This window comes from Girardinichthys multiradiatus, chromosome 22 (assembly GCF_021462225.1).
Source record: "Girardinichthys multiradiatus isolate DD_20200921_A chromosome 22, DD_fGirMul_XY1, whole genome shotgun sequence".
Lineage (NCBI taxonomy): Eukaryota > Metazoa > Chordata > Actinopteri > Cyprinodontiformes > Goodeidae > Girardinichthys > Girardinichthys multiradiatus.
Window position 1 is genome coordinate 17,103,733 of NC_061814.1, and position 25,408 is coordinate 17,129,140.

General features: G+C 42.7%; 1 protein-coding gene across 2 annotated transcripts in view; it reads right to left on the bottom strand.

Annotated features, from left to right (window-relative positions):
* Positions 1-25,024, bottom strand: part of rgs17 (regulator of G protein signaling 17) — a 37,345-nt gene extending 12,321 nt beyond the window's left edge. The window contains exons 1-3 of one of the 2 annotated variants that reach the window (XM_047352023.1): positions 24,791-25,024; positions 19,841-20,243; positions 13,721-13,851 (exon numbers count right to left, since the gene is read on the bottom strand). In XM_047352023.1, the coding sequence (XP_047207979.1) occupies positions 13,721-13,851; positions 19,841-19,843 (134 nt within the window). In that variant the 5' untranslated portion in view covers positions 19,844-20,243; positions 24,791-25,024. Of the gene's footprint in view, positions 1-13,720; positions 13,852-13,942; positions 14,036-19,840; positions 20,244-24,790 lie in introns of those variants that run through there. The other variant, XM_047352024.1, reaches the window with a different exon arrangement.
* Between the last annotated feature and the right edge of the window lie 384 nt (positions 25,025-25,408).

Below are 25,408 nucleotides of genomic sequence, written 5' to 3' on the forward strand. Positions count from 1 at the left end.
TCTTCACATGAACTAAAATGCAATTTGATAATATCAGAATCAGAATCAGAAAAGCTTTATTGCCAAGTACGTTTTTGGACATACAAGGAATTTGTTTTGGCGTAGTCGGTGCAATACAGTACAAATTAAACAGTACAAACATATCTACAATATAATATAAATATAAGTGCACAGTTTTAAGTGAGTGAGAGTAAATATAGAGCAGTATAAGATGCAAGAGCAATACAACAGTGCAGGTGATCATTGTGCAAGTAAGCAGGAGTCCAAGCTGAGCGTTAATGTAACGCATAGAGTTACAGGTTACAGGTGTCCTGTCAGCAAAAAAAGGGGGGGTGTGGGGGAAAGGGGGAATGTCAGGGTGGTTTCCGGGCTTTGTTAACCAGGCTGGTGGCAGATGGGAAAAAACTGTTCTTGTGGCGTGAGGTTTTGGTCCGGATGGACCGCAGCCTCCTGCCAGAGGGGAGAGTCTCAAAGAGTCTGTGACCGGGGTGGGAGGGATCAGCCAGAATCTTCCCTGCCCGCTTCAGGGTCCTGGAGGTGTACAGTTCCTGGAGCGACAGTAGACTGCAGCCAATCACCTTCTCAGCAGACCGAATGACACGCTGCAGCCTGCCCTTATCCTTGGCTGTAGCAGCGGCGTACCAGATGGTGATGGAGGAGGTGAGGATGGACTCAATGATGGCTGTGTAGAAGTGCACCATCATAGTCTTTGGCAGGTTGAATTTCTTCAGCTGCCGCAGGAAGAACATCCTCTGCTGGGCTTTCTTGATGAGGGAGCTGATGTTTGGCTCCCACTTGAGATCCTGGGAGATGATGGTTCCCAGGAAGCGGAAAGATTCCACAGTGTCAATTGTGGAGTCACAGAGGGTGATGGGGGCAGGTGGGGCTGGGTTCTGCCTGAAGTTCACAACCATCTCCACTGTCTTTAGAGCGTTGAGCTCAAGGCTGTTCTGGCTGCACCAGTCCAACAGATGGTCCACTTCCCATCTGTACGCGGACTCGTCACCATCAGAGATGAGTCCGATCAGGGTGGTGTCGTCCGCAAACTTCAGAAGCTTGACAGACTGGTGACTGGAGGTGCAGCTGTTGGTGTACAGGGAGAAGAGCAGAGGAGAGAGAACACAGCCTTGGGGGGAACCGGTGCTGATGGTCAGGGAGTCAGAGACGTGCTTCCCCAGCCTCACGCGCTGCTTCCTGTCAGACAGGAAGTCAGTGATCCACCTGCAGGTGGAGTCGGGCACGCTCAGCTGGGAGAGCTTCTCCTGGAGCAGAGCTGGGACGATGGTGTTGAAGGCAGAGCTGAAATCCACAAACAGGATCCTGGCGTAGGTTCCTGTGGAGTCCAGGTGCCGGAGGATGAAGTGAAGGGCTAGGTTGACTGCATCATCTACAGACCTGTTGGCTCTGTAGGCAAACTGCAGGGGGTCCAGGAGGGGGTCGGTGATGTCTTTTAGGTGTGAGAGCACAAGGCGCTCAAAGGACTTCATCACCACAGAGGTCAGGGCGACGGGTCTGAAGTCATTAAGCCCTGTGGTCCTTGGCTTCTTGGGAACAGGGACGATGGTGGAGGACTTGAAGCAGGCTGGCACATGACATGTCTCCAGTGAGGTGTTAAAAATGTCTGTGAAGACTGGAGACAGCTGATCAGCGCAGTGCTTCAGGCTGGCTGGTGAGACAGAATCCGGACCAGCAGCTTTCCGGGGGTTCTGTCTCCTGAAGAGTTTGTTGACGTCCCTCTCCTGGATGGAAAGAGCCGTCCTCGGCGTGGGTAGGGGGCTGGTGGGGGTTGGAGGTGCCAAGGCCCCTCTTGAGGTTGGGGAGGTGGGGGTGGTGGATTGTGGCTGCAGCTGTTGGGGGGCGTCGTGGGAGATGGTTGCAGGACTGTCCCTTTGTCTTTCAAAGCGGCAGTAGAACTCGTTCAGGTCGTTGGCGAGGCGTCGGTCGTTGATGGAGTGGGGGGCTTTCGGCTTGTAGTTGGTGATTTGCTTGAGCCCTTTCCAGACAGACGCAGAGTCGTTGGCTGAGAACTGGATTTGGAGCTTCTCAGAGTACAGTCGTTTGGCCTCTTTCACTGCCTTGCCAAACTTGTACTTAGCCTCTCTGTATATGTCTTTGTCCCCACTCCTGAAGGCCTCTTCCTTATCCAGTCTTAACCTTCTGAGTTTAGCTGTGAACCAGGGTTTGTCGTTGTTGTAACTCACCCTGGTGCATGATGGTACACAGCTGTCCTCACAGAAGCTGATGTAGGAAGTCACAGCCTCTGTGTACTCGTCCAGACTGTTGGTAGTAGTCCTGAACACATCCCAGTCTGTACAGCCTAAACACGCCTGGAGATTCTCCACAGCCTCACTGCTCCACTTCCTTGTCGTCCTCACAACAGGTTTGCAGAGCTTTAGTTTCTGCCTGTATGCAGGAATCAGGTGGACCATGATGTGGTCGGATTGGCCCAGTGCAGCACGTGGGACGGCGTGATAAGCGTCTCTGATGGTGGTGTAACAGTGATCCAGAATGTTGTCCTCTCTGGTCGGACATTTTATAAACTGTCTGTATTTGGGAAGTTCGTGGGTCAGATTACCTTTGTTAAAGTCACCAGCGACGATTACTAAGGAGTCCGGGTTGGTCCGCTCCACACTCAGTATCTGGTCGGCGAGCATGCGCTGTGCGACCTGCACGTTAGCTTGCGGCGGGATGTAAACACCGACCAGGATGAACGAAGCGAACTCACGGGGGGAATAGAAAGGCTTACAGTTTAAGATGAAGGATTCCAGGTCTGGAGAACAGTGCTGCTGAATCACTGTCACGTCGTTGCACCAACCACTGTTGAGGTAAAAACAGATTCCTCCACCTTTCGCTTTGCCGGAGAGTTCCGTGTCTCTGTCCGCTCTGTAGAGCTGGAATCCTGCCAGCTGCAGCGCGGAGTCCGGTATTAATCCACACAGCCACGTCTCCGTGAAGCACAAAACTGCCGATGAATAAAAGTCCCTGTTTTTCCCCAACAGCAGTTGTAGTTCCTCCATTTTGTTGGGAAGTGAGCGAACGTTAGAGAGAAATATTCCAGGTAACGGTGTTCGTAGTCCACGCTGGCGAAGACGTACCAGCACCCCAGCCCGTTTCCCTCTCTTCCGGCGTTTCACCGCGTGAACAAAGGTGAGCGCACCTTTGACCAGAATGTCCAAATATTCCAGAGCAGTAGGTAGAAATGTTGGAAATAACTCCTCTGGTGTAGTAGCCCTGATGTTCATGAGTTCTTCTCTGGTGAGAGAGCTCCGGGTACCATCACAGAAGACCGTTTTAAAGCAAAAAACAAAACAAAACAATGCGCACCAACACGCCGAGGCGACCATCTGCGGCGCCATCTTGTTGTGTGATGGCTACAGATGGCTAAAGAAGGCTACAGTTTTATTTATGCATCGCTGCTCAGCAGTAGATTTTTCCTCTCATGCAGGCTTACGTTTAAGTACATTTGCATTGTGCAACTGTGCAGTGTAGATAAAAGAGATACAGGTTTTAAATATAGAACCAGAACTCAATATGGGCAGATAAAAGATGGCTCCACAATGCTGACACTGACGAGGACAAACATTGGTGGAGAACTGATTGTAACTGTTCATTATGATTACGGACATTTTCAATAATGTTTTCTGAAATCCACTAGATTAAATTAACAAAAATGTCCAAATTCTATCAGTTGCCATCCATCATTTTGAAACAGTGAAGAAGACTACATCCATTGTCCTCATACTGCCTCAAGGTGGCAGTATTGCAGGATTGGAGGACCTTTTGCCTGTTCTCCACGTACTGAAATAATACTGTAGCATTTTTTGAAGAATTTGTTCAGCTACCAATAACAGTACCTCAAATAAACTATTACAAGTCAACCAAACGGTCTCATTTCAAACACAGTGTGACATCTACTTCTCTTCCTAGTTTTCAGCAGCAAGACTTGCGCTAAATGACTTCTTTTGTGCTTCATCTTCAAGCCAACCATGTGGAGTAGCAGTAAGCCAACATATCAGCCAGCTGATAAATTAGGCCAATATTGGCCGTAGCTGTGCATGGTTAGGCCAAACGGGGCGTGTCTGAGAGCAGCACAGCTTTGCTTAAGCTGTGTAGACAGCAAATGTGTGAAACTAACACTACAGCCTAGTGTCAAGCAAACATCTACAGTCAGAGCTCAGAGGATGGTCAGCAGGGCACCAATCTATGTGTTTGTTGGATTACAGGCCAGGTAGACTGTTGTAATCGGAAGTAATATTATCATTTTGGACTGGACTATCCAGAGTCCTAACTTGAATCTGATAGTCAGTGGAGGGAGCAGCAGATTAGGGTGATGGCAAGGGGGCCTTCCAACTTTAAAGACCTGGAGCTCCCCACCAAGGATGAATCATGGCAATAACAGTGGAAGTATGCAAATAAGCTGGTCTCATTATAATGGTTGAGAACAGTATTAATAATTTTCAACATGGGTTTTTCTGAAAATGTAAAAAGTAAAAAAAAAAAAGAGGGGTTTGAATATTATTGCACGGCACTGCGTATGACTTACATATCAGGGCATGTTATGGCAGCTTTAAAAGCAATATCTAGATTTTACGGCAACACGCTTTGTTTTATAATAAAAAATGATAAGAAGCATCGCATGAGTTAAAATCATAATAAACACATTGTTAGAGGCTGGTATTTTCTGTGTGAGCACCTCATATGTGTGTGGGAGTGTGGAATACCTTATTTTGGAAAAACTACTTGTAATCTTGAACAGTATTTTTCCATTAAAATGAATGTCCCCCAATTAAAATTGCAACAATATGACAGAAAGCAGCATTACGTCTGTGTATGAATGGCTGATAACATGAAACAGATTGTCCACAAATAAGCTGGTCAGGTGTGTTTGAGCACAAATGCTGGTTCGTATGAATCTCATCAGTTTCCCTTAACTCTTTATGTTATCATAACATTTGGATTTTTAGTTGTGTGTCGTTTTGAGTTTTCTTCCAAAATATATTTCAGCTTTATTCTCACAATCAACTTCATGACCTTTGAATATTCACCAAGAAGTCTGTCTGCAAGTTGACTTCATGCTCAAAATCGGAAAAATAAAGAAAAAAAATTGTAATTCTGAACGATTTCCCCTTTAAATGACCATAACAGTCTGTCGTTGAACGTAGCTGTTAGTTTAGTTCTCTTGTCTTGCTGTAGTTAATTACTAGTGGACACAAACAATGACGTTTCAGTGTAAGTCTTTATGTAAACACCACAGCAGCCCCTCTGTCTGTTGTAGCTCAGTCACACTTGCAGAAACCACAGTGTAACACACACTGAGCGGTCTATTTTTGTCCCTCCATGGAGGATCTTTCCTTCCTCTTGCTGTCTCTTGTCAAAGTCCCTATTGTGCAGCAGTAATGGGCTGAGCCAGCCACAGCCCCCTGGCGCCCTCACAATACGGCTAAATATACAGGCTGTTCTTCACAGCTGTTTTGCATGTGATGTGGGGATGGAAATAGAAGACACCCTGACCAGATAAGGGCCTTGTGTAGGATTGGGTGAGGATGCTCTCTCTGTGTGACCCTTTAATACCTTCCTTAGCATTTAGCCTCCAAACTCGACCAAGGTGAGATCTCTGACTCTGAGGCTCGTTTTAACCACTCGTCTGAGCTGGTACGGAAATAAAAACAATGTTGACACAGAGAGCTTTCAGTGACTTACATGTAGGCCTTGCTAAACTTTTACCTACGCTAGGTAGGCTAAGCAAATTATCCCTGACAGCCCCAACCAAAACAGTGAATAAACATACCGTATGTGTTACTGTGGAATTTGTTTCTCCAGGCTTAGTTTGGGTGATCCGACACCAGCGCTCGGCTGAAAAACACACACCGGACTCACAGTGCGCAAGCTGCGACCACTTCAGATGAAGTGGTGTGAGAGAAGCGGCGCATTCACCATTCACTGCCTGAAAACAATGTTTCATTCACTCCTCTCTCCTGGCAAGAGCGGAGCCACGGTCAGGCAGCTGAAGGAGCTTCTGATCAGCTCCTAGGTTCGGTGCCTTGTTCAGAGGCAATGTGCTGCAGTCGAGGTTGTGCAACTTTCTGAGCTGCAGTGCAGTTTGTTCAGATTTTTCTTTTATAAAAGGGGCAGCAAATTATGTTTTAATACTATTTACTTGAATGAACCTATTTGTCAACCTAAGAAGAACCGCTGAGCATAAAACTTCACTTGGTCATTATTCATTTTATTATCATTATTCATTTTATAAAACTTAAACCAAAATGCTGAGGGCCTTTAAATCATTTCATGTTGCTCATATAAACTTTAAGACCTTAAAATAAGTCCTGGATTGTAGCACTTTTTCCTTCACATGTCTGTAGTCAAATTTAGATGCAGGTTGTCCTGCATTTAGCTCCATCCATCCTCTTATCAACTTCTGAGCAGCTTCCCAGTTCCTACGGGAGAAACTCATCTCCACAACATAATATTGTCACCACCCTGTGGTACCATGGGGCTGGCGGTCAGGATGATGTGCAGTGTCAGCTTTCAGACATGTAAAGTGCAAAACTAATTCTCTCCTGCCCACAGATTTTCCCACCCGAGCTGTGGATCTTTGCAGCTCCTCCATTTTTAGATTTTGATAACAGTGCTCTGTGAGATGTCGTTTTGCAAGGCCCTGTACCTCACCTTGCATCCTACTAGCCTGCCACTTCTATACATAGCATGGTGTAGCTTTTTATGTTAATTAGAAGAGAAGTATTTCAGGTAAAATAGGAGATACATTTAGACATAACTAGCCAAAGCGCCTTAACTACAAGTTGACACGCGTTGTATAAGTGAATACAGGTCCTTCTCAAAAAATTAGCATATTGTGATAAAGTTCATTATTTTCTATAATGTAATGATGAACATTTAATATTCATATATTTTAGATTTATTGCACACTAACTGAAATATTTCAGGTCTTTTATTGTCTTAATATGGATGATTTTGGCATACAGCTCATGAAAACCCAAAATTCCTATCTCACAAAATTAGCATATTTCATCCGACCAATAAAAGAAAAGTGTTTTTAATACAAAAAACGTCAACCTTCAAATAATCATGTACAGTTATGCACTCAATACTTGGTCGGGAATCCTTTTGCAGAAATGACTGCTTCAATGCGGCGTGGCATGGAGGCAATCAGCCTGTGGCACTGCTGAGGTCTTATGGAGGCCCAGGATGCTTCGATAGCGGCTTTTAGCTCATCCAGAGTGTTGGGTCTTGAGTCTCTCAACGTTCTCTTCACAATATCCCACAGATTCTCTATGGGGTTCAGGTCAGGAAAGTTGGCAGGCCAATTGAGCACAGTGATACCATGGTCAGTAAACCATTTACCAGTGGTTTTGGCACTGTGAGCAGGTGCCAGGTTGTGCTGAAAAATGAAATCTTCATCTCCATAAAGCTTTTCAGCAGATGGAAGCATGAAGTGCTCCAAAATCCCCTGATAGCTAGCTGCATTGACCCTGCCATTGATAAAACACAGTGGACCAACACCAGCAGCTGACACGGCACCCCAGATCATCACTGACTGTGGGTACTTGACACTGGACTTCTGGCATTTTGGCATTTCCTTCTCCCCAGTCTTCCTCCAGACTCTGGCACCTTGATTTCCGAATGACATGCAGAATTTGCTTTCATCCGAAAAAAGTACTTTGGACCACTGAGCAACAGTCCAGTGCTGCTTCTCTGTAGCCCAGGTCTGGGGAATGCGGCACCTGTAGCCCATATCCTGCACACGCCTGTGCACGGTGGCTCTGGATGTTTCTACTCCAGACTCAGTCCACTGCTTCCGCAGGTCCCCCAAGGTCTGGAATCGGCCCTTCTCCACAATCTTCCTCAGGGTCCGGTCACCTCTTCTCGTTGTGCAGCGTTTTCTGCCACACTTTTTCCTTCCCACAGACTTCCCACTGAGGTGCCTTGATACAGCACTCTGGGAACAGCCTATTCGTTCAGAAATTTCTTTCTGTGTCTTACCCTCTTGCTTGAGGGTGCCAATAGTGGCCTTCTGGACAGCAGTCAGGTCGGCAGTCTTAACCATGATTGGGGTTTTGAGTGATGAACCAGGCTGGGAGTTTTAAAGGCCTCAGGAATCTTTTGCAGGTGTTTAGAGTCAACTCGTTGATTCAGATGATTAGGTTCATAGCTCGTTTAGAGACCCTTTTAATTATATGCTAATTTTGTGAGATAGGAATTTTGGGTTTTTATGAGCTGTATGCCAAAATCATCCGTATTAAGACAATAAAAGACCTGAAATATTTCAGTTAGTGTGCAATGAATCTAAAATATATGAATGTTAAATTTTCATCATGACATTATGGAAAATAATGAACTTTATCACAATATGCTAATTTTTTGAGAAGGACCTGTATATGTGAGTCGGGCTTTGGAGAAAAATCTGATGATTTGAAATGTCAACCTATACCATCATCATTCACTTGATTTTAGAGAGTTTGTAGACACAACCAGCTAGTTTCTGGAGTAACTGGAGGACAAGTTAAATATCTCTAAAATAAGATTTAGTGCCATTAATTAATACTTCAACATCAAATAACCAGATAAGTTTTATTTAATCTAAAATTCAGAAAGCAATTGAATCAGTTAAATAATAAAAAGAAAAAACATAAGTGAAACAAATACTTTATTCAATTCTATAATGGATTTGCAAGTTCACATTTTTAGTGAGTGGTAAACGGACTAAACACTATTATGCTTTTCTTGTCATAGAGACCAAACAAAGTTTGGGTCTCATTCACCACAGCTTCACAGACAACGCTCACTCGTTCATCCAGCAGTACAGCTCGGTGGGCAACTTCCAAACTTTGTCAAACTGAGCCTCAGAATGACAAGGAATCTCCTCCATGTTCAAATAAAATGTTTTACAGTGTACTAATTCAACTTGAGGTTTGTGTTCTGGTGACTTCCTGGAAACGTTGCAAATTTCCTTAAACAGCAAGCTTGTTTTTATGTTTTCCATGCGAATGCAAAGTACAGATTAAACATGCAGTTCACTACAAATATAAAAACGCTGAGTCATGACAGGAAGCCCCAAAATATGTCCAACTATTGACTGAACTTTAGGCTTTTGATCCACTGTTATTATTTAAAAATGTGGTAGAAAAATATGTACGATTGCCTTGCTGTGATAAAGAACCATCTAACCATGGAAAACAAATTTTCAGATGTTGCAAAAGGTTTTGATGATAAATAATTAATGAAATGTAAAGAAATAAGCAAGAAAACCGATCCTTAACAGTAATAGTAAACTAAAGAAAGGGGAATTCAATGTGCTTGAGTTACTTTATCAAACACCAGCTCTGTGTCAGTGTCTGGTTTTAGCTACATTTTAAGGAAACCTGACATCTGCAAGACTTTCTACATTAGATTAAGAGCAGGAAAAACTGATCGTTGTTTAAGCCAATGAGAGATTATTTACCCAGCTTTAAATACTCATTGCTAAGATCTACAAGCCTTTCCTTGTCAGCAAATAGAAAACACAGCACATGCTACCCGACAGTGTTTAAATGTGCTAAACACTGAGAACGATTTCTACCCTCACATCACCTTCCTTTGATGGTTAAATTTATTTTTCTCTCATCAGTCCCTTTCAAATGCAGTACTGCAAAATCTAATTACTGATAATGTCACCAAAAAGGCTAATGCTGCTCATCTCATAAAGACACTACAGTGACGTGGCTATTTGTAATAATACAAGAAAAGTAAAAAACTAACAAACTCCTGGTCAGCCTACAGGAAGACTTAGAAATTCACTCATTTATGTGAGCTCTTTTCTAGCTGTCAGTAATGAGTGTTACAGCTGCTCCCAATTACACAATTTTCTGCAACATACAGAATACATGCGTTTGTTTACAAACCCTTTAAAATATAGAGAAACAATATGTCTTTATTTCATATTTCCACTAAGTTGTAACAGTTGTAAACCCCAACACATTTTTTAAAATCTTTTTTCCAAGTAGACAAATGTTCTTGTCACTTTTTACAGCGGTTTCTGCAAATTTCGGTGAGTCACATTAAATCTTGGTGTTTTCAGTACTGCCTTGTGACTCGAGTATTTTCACACCTAGACTACCAAACCTCTATGCCTTTAGTCAGCTATTTATATCCCAGTTTTAAGGCCCAGCCTTGTTAAATATAGCATTTCACATAATGAAGGAGCTCGGAGTGGATAAAGTAGGGCTGCTGTTTCAGAGGATTATAGGGTTTGTAGTTTTGTCAGAGCAGCAATGCCAACATTTTCAACAACAACTACAAATCACAGAACAAATGAATACCACAAGATTGGCATTTTACTGGTCTCAAAGTATACCACAGTTTAAAAAGGTACAGTTTTAATACCACTACACTTTTCTGTCCAAAGGTTTAAAGTGCCCATAATGAAATGCATGAATTTACTCTAGAGTGGGTGGAGTTTGCCCCTCCCTTACCTACTTCAGCGTACTGCCATCACTTCTCTTGATCAGCATGTCTGTAAAGAAACAGACTGCAGGCTAGCTAGCAAACCCATAGCTTAGCTAATAAACTAATATTAGCCTGTTACACATCCAATGTTAACAGGCTAATATTAGTTTATTAGCTAAGCTATGGGTTTGCTAGCTAGCCTGCAGCTAGCATACCCATGGACACTGGCTTGTGGGACTCCTGAGGCGGCTGACGGGTACCATGAGGCCAAGTGTGCCGCGGCCCGGGCTGTGGCAGAGACAAACCTCGGGCCTGGGAGGGGTTTGGTGAGGCCATGGAGAAGGACTACCGGTTGGCCTCGAAGCAATTCTGGCAAACGGTCCGGCGCCTAAGGAGGGGGAAGCAGTGCTTCACCAACACTGTTTATAGTGGGGGTGAGAGGCTGCTGACCTCGACTGAGGACATTATCGGGCGGTGGAAGGAGTACTTCAAGGATCTCCTCAATCCTGCCATCACGCATTCCGTGGCGGAAACAGAGGCTGGGGACTCGGGGTAGGACTCTTTCATCACCCAGGCTGAAGTCACCGAGGTGGTTAAAAAGCTCTGCAGTGACAGGGCTTCGGGGGTGGATGAGATCCGCCCTGAGTACCTCAAATCTCTGAATGTTGGGAGACTCTCATGGTTGACACGCCTCTTCAACGTTGCGTGGTGGTCGGGGACAGTGCCTCTGGACTGGCAGACCGGGGTGGTGGTCCCCCTTCATAAGAAGGGTGACCGTAGGGTGTGTTCCAACTACAGGGGGATCAGACTCCTCAGCCTCCCTCGTAAGGCCTACACCAGGGTATTGGAGAGGAGAGTCCGGCCGATAGTCGAACCTCGGCTTCAGGAGGAGCAGTGTGGTTTTCATCCCAGCCATGGAACACTGGACCAGCTCTATACCCTCTACAGGGTACTCGAGGGTTCATGGGAGTTTACCCAACCGGTCCACATGTGTTTTGTGGACCTGGAGAAAGCATTCGAATGGGTCCCTCGTGATGCCCTGTGGGGGGTGCTCCAGGAGTATGGAATCGGGGCCCTTTATTAGGGGCCATCCGGTCCCTGTACGAGCGGAGCAGGAGTTTGGTCCGCATTGCCGGCACTAAGTCAGACCTGTTCCCGGTGCATGTTGGACTCCGGCAGGGCTGCCCTTTGTCACCGGTCCTGTTCATAACTTTTATAGACAGGATTCCTAGACGCAGCCAAGGGCCGGAGGGGTCTGGTTTGGGGACCAGTGGATTTCGTCTCTTCTTTTTGCAGATGACGTGGTCCTGCTGGTCCCCTCTAGCCAAGACCTACAGCATGCACTGGGGCGGTTCACAGCCAAGTGTGAAGCGGCTGGGATGAGGATCAGCTCCTCCAAGTCCAAGGCCATGGTTCTCGACCGGAAAAGGGTGGCTTGTCCTCTTCAGGTTGGAGGGGAGTTCCTGCCTCAAGTGGAGGAGTTTAAGTATCTCAGGGTCTTGTTCACGAGTGAGGGAAGAATGGAGCGGGAGATTGACAGATGGATGGTTGCGGCTGCTGCAGTAATGGGGGTGCTGTGCCGGTCCGTTGTGGTGAGCTGAAAAGCGAAGCTCTCGATTTACTGGTGGGTCTACGTTCCTACCTTCACCTATGGCCAAGAACTTTGGGTCATGACTGAAAGAACGAGATCCCGGATACAAGCGGCTGAAATGAGCTTCCTCCGTAGGGTGGCCGGGCACTCCCTTAGAGATAGGGTGAGGAGCTCGGCCATCCGGGAGGGGCTCAGAGTAGATCCGCTGCTCCTCCACATCGAGAGGAGCCAGTTGAGGTGGCTCGGGCATCTATACAGGATGCCTCCTGGGCGCCTTCCTCAGGAGGTGTTCCAGGCACGTCCCACCAAGAGGAGGCCCAGGGGACGGCCCAGGACACGCTGGAGGGACTATGTCTCTCGGCTGCCCTGGGAACGCCTTGGGCTCCCCCCGGAGGAGCTGGAGGAGGTGTCTGGGGAGAGGAACGTCTGGGTGTCTCTGCTGAGTCTGCTGCCCCCACGACCCAGTCCGGGATAAGCGGAAGATCCAAGGTTACCAAATAAAGAGCACAGCAACAAAAACGGCTTAATATTCTGCACAATAAGCATGCTTATATAAAAAATAAATTCAGTGGGTGTTTTTTCCTCCATATTTTGCTTAAGTCTTTGATTACGTGTATATCTGCTAAAAAAATCTTTTAAAACAACCTACTGTTTTAGCTAACAATCCCTTAAAATGTATTTCACTACTTGTGACTGAAGTAGAATCTCTGATTTTTCTGAAAATCTTAAATTAAAAACTTGTTAGTAACTCTTAATGCAATTTAAGACTGAGTTTGAAAAATCGTGCGTATTTAACCTTTTTTAAGGCCTGAAATTAAGATGATTGTTTTTAAAGATGTTTTAAGACCTTGCAGAAACCCAGTTTCATAATATCTTAAATAATAGTGCAATGATAGTGTAAATGACCATCACAATATATGGTGCATATTTTTTTAAAACAGGACAAAGTATGTCAAATAAAAAGATGTCAGGCCTAAAAATTTATCCGCAATAGATTAATAGTATCTAAAAGTCATTTACTTCCAGAAATATGAAAACTAGAATCTATCCTGATACAGGACCAGAGTAAGCATCATTCTTTGCGGATCTCCGAACTTACTACGGGCTTCTTGGCTGCTTCTCTGATTAATAATTTACTTGCTTGGCCTGTCAGTTTAAGTGGCCGGGAACACCTCGGTTGACTGGAACAGTCCCATACTATTTCTACTACTTGAGCTAATCAAAGCTTGGGAGATAGTTTCATAGCCTAAACCTGCTTTAAACTTCTCCTCAACATTCTTCCTGAACTGTCGGCTGTGTTGCCTTGAGCTTCATGAAGCTGTTTGTTCACTAATGTTCTCTAACAAACCAACAAGGCCTTCACAGAAGAAAATTAAACACTGGTAGACTCTATTTTTTAATTAGGTTACTTCAAAAAGTAACTGATTCTACTGGTTTTTATTTTGGGGTATTAGAGTAAAGAGGGTTGAATACAAATGAAAGCCACAGAAAATCCCAATAGAATAAATTAAAGTTTGTGGTTGTACCATGATAAAAGCTCTGTTGTATAAGTTCAACATAGCTTTGCAGCGCTTTGTAGGTCTTATTGAAAGTTCTACAATTCTTAAAATTGCCTTTTTGTGTCACTTCCTTCCTTAAATAACGGGACGAAACGGGCAGTAACAGTCAACTGTATTGGTTGCTTACCAAAGACACTTGCAGCAGCCGCACCAGCAGAGGCAGCAGGTATTCGGTCGTGGCTGTCCTGGGGCCTGGGGTGGGGCCTCGATGTGAGCCGCCTGCCTTTTTCTCATCTCCACTCCACTCACACTGTGGGGCTTCAGGTTGAGTACATGCAGGAAACAAACAGTTAAACACTATTCCGAACAATTAAAGGCTAACAGAGAGAGCAAAAACAAATTAACCCACATGTTCTACTTTCTGCTCGATGTATACGCATTATCTAGAATAGGGGGAAAAACCCAGAGTGTGGATGTGTGTTGAAGAGAAAGCTGAAGCGCAGCGGAGAGTGCTGAGGAAGGAGGAGGACGGAGAGGATTCCCTTCCTTGTTTGGTACGAGGGCTTCCTGGCATCAGCCCAAGTGTTTCACTCAGCTCTGACACACACTAAATGTGCATTTTAATGGGTGCAGACTGAGACACAGAAACAGGATCTGCATATCACACACCAGACGGGCACATGTGTACAATAAAAACCCAAATTCATGCACATTCGTATTAACTCTTTCATCTCCAACATCAATCATCCATCTTGAATGCTGCGGCACCAGAAGATGCAACATCCATCACCAACTGGCTGGAGATAAAGATTTATGCAGAAAGCTTTTATAACGTGGAGCCTTCTTTTTACTGCTGGCTGATTGATTGTTTTAATTGACGCTAATCTTTGTTTGTGCCACTGCCGTTCCTAATATGAGCTTTTTCTCATATAAAACATACATGAACAGCATGTAAAGTCAGCACCAGGTTTTCTGATAATGTATCAAATGACTCTGAGTTTGTTTCTCTGCAAAAACAAAGATGAACTCTCCTAAATTCTGACTCTATTTTAGATCATATTTTCCACTCCCACTGCATGGCCAATGTTCCAGTACTCCTTAGGCCATTGAACTAAAAATAACATTGTAATTCTGTCAATTTGCCTTGTTAGACCAACTAATATCCAACCTTCTACTCCCTATCATCAAGTTATAACTGGCGATGCACAGGAAACCTCCATCAAAGAGTCACAGCGTCCTCCATACTAATTGGCACCCTTGGTGAAGGGAATTTCAATGCCGTGAATTGAATTTGTTTTTGCAAGAACATGATCTCATACAGAAAAGTTTAGAAAAATCCAACCCTTGATTTGAGCACATGATTCAGTTGGCAAGAGGTGGTGGTTGCAGGGTGGAGTCTCTTGACTCTTTCAAAAAGTCCCATTAAAATGTAGGATTTTTTTTTAGTTTTTCTATATTTCTTTGGAGGACCGGACTGTGAGAGATTTCAATCATTAATCCTTGACTTTATGTTTTCTATGGAGCAGAAAACATAAAGTCAATTTCTTTTAGCCACTCTTAAACATGGGAAAGACAAGAGAACATGTCATCCATCCAATTTAACCAACGCATTTAAAATGTGTTGTTTGTTTTACTTTAATTAGTTTTGCTCTTACTGAGCAGAACTGGTAAACAAAGACAAGCTAAGCTATTTATTTGTTGGTCAAACTCATAAATGACCATATCTTGTTGTCTATATAAGACCATGTCTTGTTGTATATGCCAAAACCTTTCTTTCATCTTACAAAGGTTTTTACTCTGAACCCAGTTGTCTGTGTGGACAAGTCCGAGTTTTTAGGATTTAAATCTGAGCCTGAGCAAAAGTGGTGAAAGTCCCGCAAACCAGAAATATCCACTCAAAAAGTGATGTTTCACTACATATTGTTATTAAAAACTTCCAAGACATTTTTGCACTTAATGCATAAATAATAGTTGAATAACCGTATTCCTTTTTTATGCTGAAGTTTTACAAAAAACACTCCAAAGAAGTGAACAGTAGTTTATAAAAGTGATCTGAGATCTGAAAAATTCAAACACTGTTAGAATTTTACAGGAAAATTGACACACGATTTTCTAAAGGCACTGCACCAAGACTGTCATTCATTTCTAACTACATTTTCAATACATTATATAAACTAGGATCGTTTCAGCGGACATCACACACCAATAATTTCCTTGAACAGTTGTACCTACCTAAACAAGCCAACACAGCTCCATGAGGATTTTCGCCCCCTATTTAATATCTTTTCTGTCCTTTGTTCTTTTAAAATGAGTGAGGAGCTGAAAATGAAGCTTTGGTGGAGCTGCCCTTGAACAGGCAGGGCTAATTTTGAGAACATAATAGTCTCAAACTCATAAGTTTCGTAGTTTCATCCCTTCTGGCATCTCTGGATAGAAATACAGATTTCTAATAAGGACTAAAAATAAGATTTATATGGGTCTCAAATTAGGATTTTCTTTATGTCAACGACTCCACACACACACAAATGGTCTGAGAAACAATAGCACATATAAAGAGAACTCCTACCTGTAAAGTCATTATTCCCATATAGTCCTTAGAAAATCGAAATTACAACAGTGTGTGAATTATAAAAAAGGTTTCTCCCCCCTTTATCATTTCCTCTACTGAGCATAAACACATGTGATTTCCTACAGTGGTGCTACATTGGGAGGTAAGACTGGCACAACCTGCCTGATATGCAAATGCACTTGTCAGCAGAGCGACCATCAGTTATTCAGCAACCAGGCAGCACAGTGGAAAACAGGCGGCTGGATGCAAATGACCGTGGGGGTTCAGCTTTGTTACAAACCGGGAGCAGAGGCTACGTTGACAGGATATGCAAATATTGGTTAAAATACAAATAGGGTAAGACGTGTGACCAAAAAGGAGCCACACAGGTTGGAACCCCTTTTTTTTGGGTTTTCCGGAGAATTCAGATCCATCCTATCACAAGCTTGACACATTGGATTAATTTACATGGAGTGGGGGGGGGGGGGGGGGGGGGGGGAGAGATCTACCAGCTTTTGCCCATTCTTCTTTACAAAACAGCTCAAGCTCAAGCAGAATGGCCAGTGAACATCGATTTTCAAGTCTTCCAACAGTTTCTTAATTATGCCTGGACTTTGACTGGGCCATTTTAACACTAGTCTGCTCTGATTCCATTCCATCGAAGCTCTGGCTGTATGTTTAGTGCCGTTGTCCTGGTGGAAGGTGAACTTCCACCTCAGTCTTAACTCCAGCGGTCTCTACCAGGTTTTGTACCAGGATTGTCTTGTGTTTAGCGCCATCTATCCTCCCCTCAACTCTGACCAGCTTCTCTATACCTGCTGAAGAAAAGCATCCACAGGGCATGATGCTGCCACCACCATGTTTCTTCATAGGAAGGGTCAGGGTGATGAGCAGCTACTAGCTACTCCTTACACTCACAATTTTACCCCTGGCCTGTGTCACCCCTTATTCTTCGTGTTGCTGTTTGTTCATTTATGTTTCACAAACCTCTGAGGCCTTGATAGAACATCTGGGTTTATACTGAGATTAAAATACAATGATTAAGTGACTTCTGAATGCAATTAGTTTTTATTTATGGGTATCAGAGCAAAAAGCCTCTAGAGGGGTCAAATGTTTCAGACTTTTAATTTGTTCCAATTCATAATGATACAGTACTCTGTTGGTGTATAACACAAAAAGAAACCTATTGTAGGTGAAACAGTTGAAAGGATTAAGCTAAGCAGGGATAATCGGACACAGCAATCAGTGCGCGGTTAGATGGAAATACTGGCAGTTAACAGCAGTGACGAGAAAGATGTAACACATTCACACTAGTTGAATGTAGAATGAATCCATCCATCCATCCATGTTCCGCTAAATCAGAATCTGGATGTAACGGCTGGTGTCCATCTCCATGCATGTCTAGAAATGAAGGGAGAGAACGTATTACGCTGACCCATCAGAACAGCGCTGACCATGAATTCACAGTGCTGCCCATCAACAAGACAAGTAAAGCAGCATCTGTGAATCAAAGGCATTCATGTTTTTCACCACTTTTTTTAAAGGAAGAAAATAAAAATCACTTCCCTTTGAAAGCTCAGAAACAACTTGTTAGATTTGAACTTGTTGAAAGATTCATTTATCTTTTTATTGCAGCAGCAGAGTCTTGCACTGCGGAAAAATCCAAACTTTAAAATGGGGACATTTATTCAGTAGGGAAAAGACCCATGTTGAGAAATATTTGTGTGTCACAATTATTGCCTTCTTCTAACCAATTTCTGTAAAATAAATGTAACTAAAACATTTCTGCAATTTATACGTCCTAATACGTCCTAACCTAATTCAAGGGTTGAGAACCTAATGAATAAGCCATGGTTTTCTGGGGAATAAATATGTTGTGACGCTGAGGCTCATTTGTCTTACCCACTCATCAAAATGGGCAAAACAGGGTCATTAATGCTAAGGCGATGTGTGTTAAACTTTATAAAACAGTAAGAAAATGGCTATTGGCCTAAACTTGTTTATATCTCTAGTTAGAGCAATAACAAAAAAGTTTAAAACAACTGGAAACATGACAAAAGCCACTATGAAGGTGAGAAGGAGATACGAATTATCTGAAGCTCACTGTTAAAGATTCGCAGCAGTGGGATACTGGAGTCACCAAGGCTCCATAGCAATAATCTATTCTAAGGCTTTTGTACACATTTTTACCATGAGCACCAATAAATGTGGGGGGTGTTGTGTGCATCCTTTTACTTGGAGGTATAAGGCCTTACAAATTGTTGATTTGAACATTTTTCTTCCAAGCACAAATATTACTTCAGGCTCAGAAAGCTGGTAAAAAAGTACACCTGTGAAAAATTAGGTCATCCCATTTCATATTCAGTTCTTTCTGAAGAAATGTTAACATCTCTTTGACTACTCTTTTTATCTCAGGAAAAGAAAATTATTTAATTAGATTTTAATTCATTAATGAAATATATAAATAGAAATATGTATTCCAGCTGAAGAAAAGGTTAGGACACCCTACCTGTTAATTATTATTACCCCTTTTGGATGAAATAGCTTCAGAAAGACACTTCTTGTAGCCATCTAAGAGCCTATGACATCGGTCTGAAGGAAGGTTTGTCCCACTCCTTGCTTTCAGCTCTGAGATGTTTGAGGGGTTTCTTGCATCTAAAGCCTGTTTAAAGACACCCTGCATCGACTCAATAAGATCAAGATCCGGGCTTAGACTAGGTAGAGGACTTTCCATTTCTTAAATTTCAGCCAGTCATTGAACAAGAACATTATTCCATAAGAGCTGGGGTTTGTCTACGTTCCCTTTGGCAAAATTCAGTCTGGCCTTCACATTTTTTTTCTTTTTACAGTGAAAGGTTTCCTCCTTAAACCCTCCTATTGTAAGTTAAAATTGTGTAGTGCATTTCTGACTGTGCAAGCATGCATTTCGATACCAAAAGCAGTAGAAGCCTATGGTGACATATTAGAGTTTTTGTAGACTTCTTTTAGCATCTTGCGGTCTACTTTTAGGGGGAAGTTGCTTAGATGGCAAGACCTGAGCCGGTTGTCAGTTGTTTTGAATGTCCTTTAATTGTCAACTGTTTTCTGTACAGAGGAATGGGCGATTTCAAATTCCGACACCTCTTTAGATCCTCACCACACTCAAAGGTTGCTACAAACCGTCTTTTAAAAGGAACCAGGCAGCTGAACAGCCAGGAGATTGAAGCGAACCTCCTTCAAAGAGCTGAGGAACATTGTCCTAATCATGTGCACCTGATGAGGGTGTCCTAATTTATTCCTTCCTAAAAATAGCATATGTTATTACATTTTACAGAAAAATTCTAAAGGTCTTTTTTCAGTTTTTACACTGTATTTATATTAATTACATTTCTCAATACTGTTAAATTTTATATAAAATATTAATCTGCCCAAATATTTTAGAAGAATCACAGGCTGTGGTCACGTGTCCTCATTTGTTCATGTCTGTATTTAAAAGATTCAGTTACCTGAGATGTTTATTAGCTAACGAACTGCTATTGTCACAATGTTTAGAGGTTAAAAGCTTGTTTTTTTTTGTCTAAAATCAACTCTGCAGAATAAATTGCGTTGACAATCAGGCCCCAAACAACACAAATCAAATTAAATACACATTAAAATAAGAAATATATGTACTACAATATTCACAATATTACATTTTTTTTTTATGCGGAAAATAACTGTAAAAAATTAAGGAAGTTTAAAGTGAACACACAAAAATATATGGCAGTCCTTAACACTTACCATGAATTAATGAGTTCCTAAACACAGGTCAGACGAAGCAGTCATGGCGTGAGGTAATAGGTTGCTGGTTGATAGCAAGCTGGTCGACAAAGTGACTGACTGGTGGGCTGTCTGAGTGGCTGTACGGCAAGCGCGCTGGCTGTTTGGCTCGCTGGAGCAGTGGGACGAGGCGAGGAGGTACGTTTCACCACGGAGAGGAGGAGAGGTTACTGGTGTCACCATCCCTGACCGACAAGCACAGGAAGGAACACCAGAGAGATGAGGTGAGATTTGACGACTTTTCTCCCCCGGCTTCCTTAACCCGTTTTCCCGTTTTGCATCTCTCAACGTCGGCTTCCTCGGACCTCAACAAAAACAATCCTTTCTAGACTTGAGAGAACAGGAGGCAGCGAATGTACGGCATCTGAAAAACACAGGGCGATGCCAGATTAATTCAACTTGTTTTAATCATAAATCAATACATATAATAAATCTAAATCAATATCTTTTTAACAAGCCTTTTTTTAAACATTAAGTAATGTGTATTTACTGTATTGTAAACCGTATAGTGTATTTGTTTTTTACTAAAATGGTATTTCTGATCTCTGTTATACTATGCAATCACAAAAGCCCTATTGGTTTAGGTGCTGAAATGATTTACAGACTAATCATCATGTCAATTTTGCAAAAGGAAAACAAGATGAGCCTCTGGTCAGATTGCAAAAAGCGAAATACTTATATACTTATAATATGGTCACACGTTTTTAGCGTGTGGGGAAATACACTGCTGAAAAAAAATAAAGAGAACACTTTAACAACACAATATAACTCCAAGTAAATCAAACTTCTCTGAAATCAAACTGTCCTCTTAGGAAGCAACACTGATTGACAATCAGTTTCACATCCTGTTGTTCAAATGGAAGAGACAACAGGGGGAAATCTTTGGCGATTAGCAAGACACTCAATAAAGGAGTGGTTCTGCAGGTGGGGACCACAGACCACTTCTCAGTACCGATGCTTTCTGGCTGATGTTTTGGTCACTTTTGAATGTTGGTGGTGCTTTCACACTCATGGTAGCATGAGATGGACTCTACAACCCACACAAGTGGCTCAGGTAGTGCAGCTCATCCAGGATGGCACACCAATGCGAGCTGTGGCAAGAAGGTTTGCTGTGTCTGTCAGCGTAGTGTCCAGAGCCTGGAGGCGCTACCAGGAGACAAGCCAGTATACCAGGAGACGTGGAGGAGGCCGTAGGAGGGCAACAACCCAGCAGCAGGACCACTACCTCCACCTTTGTGCAAGGAGGAACAGGAGGAGCACAGCCAGAGCCCTGCAAAATGACCTCCAGCAGGCCACAAATGTGCATGTGTCTGCACAAACGGTTAGAAACCGACTCCATGAGGATGGTATGAGGGCCCGATGTCCACAAATGGGGGTTGTGCTCACAGCCCAACACCATGTGTTTTTCCACTTTAATTTTGCGTGACTCCAAATCCAGGCCTCCATTGGTTAATAAATTTGATTTCCATTGATAATTTTGTTGTCAGCACATTCAACTTTGTACAGAACAAAGTATTCAATGAGAATATTTTATTCATTCAGATCTAGGATGTGTTATTTGAGTGTTTCCTTTATTTTTTTGAGCAGTGTAATTATCTTGTGGCCTTTCCTAATACTGTGCATTCACAAGATACACTCAAATCTTTACAGATTAGCAGATGGAAATAAAGTTCCACATTTAACATTTCACAGCAGAAAGCCACAGGAAGTACACTTGCACATTTATCTTGCTAAAAATAGGGCTCTGTCGAGGGCGGGGGTTCAGAGAGTACTGATAAATGCTCTTAGCTGCAGTAAGTCTACTACAACCATCCTAAAAGTGGTTGTTTTCACCTTTTTATACCATCATGGAGTCTAGTGAACCAGGTTAAAGATTAGGGACAAGTAGAGGGTGGTTTCAAAACTTTCAGAAGTCAAAGTTTTAAAACCACGAACTATATTTCCTGTGGTTTGAATTGATTTTCATGACTTGACATACAAAGTGATTTCTCAGGTTGCATCCAGGCTAAAGTGGCGGTCTGGTTCCAAAGGGTGCCAGCTGTTAGTCAGCTGTGTTATTCGACTGAAGTAAGAGGAAACTCACAGAACTTTTCCCACCTTATGGAAAGAAGGAAGTTGACGGTCTGGAAACAGTTTTAGATTCTTACAGCATGATCAACTCAAGTAAAAATGTAGCGGTTTATCTGTATCTAAGTATAAACATAACATTGTTGAACCAAAATGTTTAAATACTTTTATTTAAAAATTATTCTTACCGCTGTTGAAATAAAATGACACATTCATTATGACAGTTCTAATAATGTAATATTTATTTTACTGTTATTTTGATTAAAAGATTTAAGTAAAACAGCTGTTTAACAGACGTCCCGCTCGTAGCTTGCTGGCTGTTTTAATAAGCATTAGCTTAAGTATGATGGGTGGTGTGCCTTTAATTTTAGCTTGACTCCATGTTTCTTGCAACTGGAAATATTTACAAATGGATCGATTATTTTGTCTTGTAAGCGAGGAAAAAGTGAAGGAGCCTTATAGTAGTCAGCTGACCAGTAGTGAATGTGACCGGATTTCAAACCATGACTTTTCAAAACCTTGCTAGACATTGACCCTGATAACAAGCCTAGAGCTACGGATCAAAGATCAGACAGCATAGCAGTCTCAACTGCTCTTAGCTCCAACCCTTAACTTGGCCAGAAGGAAGGAACCAATTTTTCAAGGAACTGGAGGCAGAATCAAACCGAAAGAACTGCAACCCTCCACAAAAGCAAACATTTATTGGAGGAGACATATACAGTAACGAAGTGGCCCGAACTGACTCTTTGATTGTGGAAAAAATGAATCAGTTCTTTTGCAAATCCGTGTACGAATCAGCATCAGCACCAGCCATGTTTAGACAATGAAACCGCTTGCAGGAAAATCCAGATTCTGATTTAGCAAAACATACGCAGCTCTAATAGTCTGTGTAACACAAATATAATAATGATTTAAAGGTTTATAAATTGGCCAGCAAGAAGATTTTGAGGCTGAAGTTTTAAAATGATAGAAGTGTGCTACGGCTTTGACCCCACTCTGATCAGCCATTAATTTGTCTGTGTGTCAACTGTGAGTAAGACAATAACTACTCATAACCTCTCCACAGCACCCTACTTGAAAAAAGACTGAACTATCCTTTTATTGAACGTTTTTCAACATTGAATTAACCAATCCCAGCCACTTTATGGAGTTCAGGTATTGATCCAACACCAGAGGCTTGTTCAGAACAAGCAATGTCCTGTTAAAATAAGCATGGAAAATGCAAGCAAAGAAAAGTGACTGGTCAGTACCGTTCTGCAGAGCCCTGCAAAGAGAGAAGCTTTCATATCTTCTGATGGCAGTTTCAAAAACTGGGTTGAAAACAAAGGGTTCTCCTGTATTTTAAGAGCCTTTGAAAAGGGATTTTGCATAGCCGTGTGCAAAGATAAGGATTTCTTTTTACATTACACTTGAGAGATTTACCACAGTTAATTTCCAGGAAGTAGACAGCCCCAAAGTAACTTCCTTAAATATGTATCTGCAAGAAAGAATTGGTTGCTCATTGGATAAGCTGCCTATTAAAATTTCTTTATTTTAATGCATTCAGAAAAAAACTGGGTAAGACATGGCCCGGTCAAGAAGTTTTAAAGTTAAGTTAAAATTTTATATCAAACCATTCCCGTGGTACACAGTTCTCTTAACTTCTCTAAACTTTAATCCAGTTTTCCGGCTTAAAAAAAAAATCAATTGCCATCCATCGTTCTTATTAAGGAAAGTGTGTTTTTTTTTTTTAAAGGTACAGTTGACAAGCTATGAGCAACATGTGTGTAAAGCAGCTGACTGCAGGAACTCCTTGAGCAGGTAGCCCGGCTAATTAACCACCTAATATCTGCTTGATATGCACCTATTAGCACAGCAGAAAGGGATAATATTCTAAAATTGGGTTTTTAAATTGTTGGCCACTTAGTGTGTGAACTGTGCAGTCTGTTATAAGATCCTCCCATGCCCCTCATCAATTAATCAAACAAATTATTAGCAACAAATCAATACTCCTCACTAAACTGAGAAATCTACTAAAAGGATACAGCAGGCTTTTAACAACGACAAGCATAATTGTTGCTATGAGACCAAACATCATCTAGCATACTGAGTAATCACAGGTTCTATAATGTTTTACTGCTGCATGTAAACATCCTCAAGTGAAATATCTCCCCCTCACAGTCTGAAACATGCTGCTAAGAACGCTCACGGTGTTTGCTATGTTTAAGTGAAGGGTACAAGTTAATGGGATTTATAAGGAAGTGTCCCAGGATGCAGTTGCAACATAACCTGTGTTGCTCTGACTCAACACACCCATGGGAAACTGCAGTGTGGGTGTTCCTTCAGCTGTGCACCGCAGGATCTCTCTGTTCCATTAAGATATAAGAGAGGAAAACAGTGTCAGACTGTGGCAAAATCTTCTTTCAACACATAAACCTGACAAGATGGTTTTAGACAGCCTCGGTGAGCTGTCACAACCAAGGATCTTGGGTGTCAGCCTAAAAAGGCCTTTGCATATCTTCAGATATGAAGTACACAAGCTCATCGGACCCCGCTTCTATAGGCACTAGCTGTGCTGGCTAGCCTGCTGGTCTGGGTCGTTTGCAGCTGCTCGAACCATCTGAGCCCAGCCGCTGCGGGTCCGATCAGCACTAAGAGAGGGGAAGCCCTCCCAGCTGACACCACTGAATGACAAACCAGCCAGGGAGAGAGCAGTTCGGTGCCGATTGTCGCACTGTGTCTCTCCAGAAATCAAACACCACCCACTTTCTCGTTGGCTAGCTTTAGCCCGAAAGCCGCTATCACTGACAGCGAGAGGAGGCGGCAGCGGCTAACCCCAGTTAGCCAGAACAAGCAGAGTCTTACCCCTTTACGCTGGCCTGTCACTGTCCTACAGTGATGTGGGTGAAAACGCGGCGTCGCGACGCATATCTAAAGACATCGTGAATGGGAATCCCGCGGTGTAATCGTGTCCATCGCCGCTGCTTTTCCTGCCATCCGCCCCGCTTCAGCACCGATCTCCGCCAGGCTCCCCTGGATGCACTGCGCAGGCGCGCTGCCGCCGCTGCTCCGTGGCTGCAGTCGGTGAGAGGATGCACCGCTGGGGCTCCACACACTGTCTGCATCACACACAGGGTCATTACGTCTGCGTGCTGCACGACATCCGCACTACTAGCACCCCTCAAACACACTACATGCTTTAAAAACAATGCTGCGTTTATTTTCCTACATCCGACTGCAAGGACAATTGCAGTGACTCTAATATTAGATGGCAACTCTTTATCCAGGAGGGAATGCATCCTCAGGTTGTGAATAATTTTATGCAATAAAACAACCTTTAAAAATAACCTCACATATAAATACCCTTTGTTTAGAGACTGTAAAAGCAACTTAGAAGCAAACAGTTTGGAAAATTATTACATTCTTTAAATATTAACATAAAAGAAAACAGAAATTACAAACTTCAAAAATTAATAATTTACA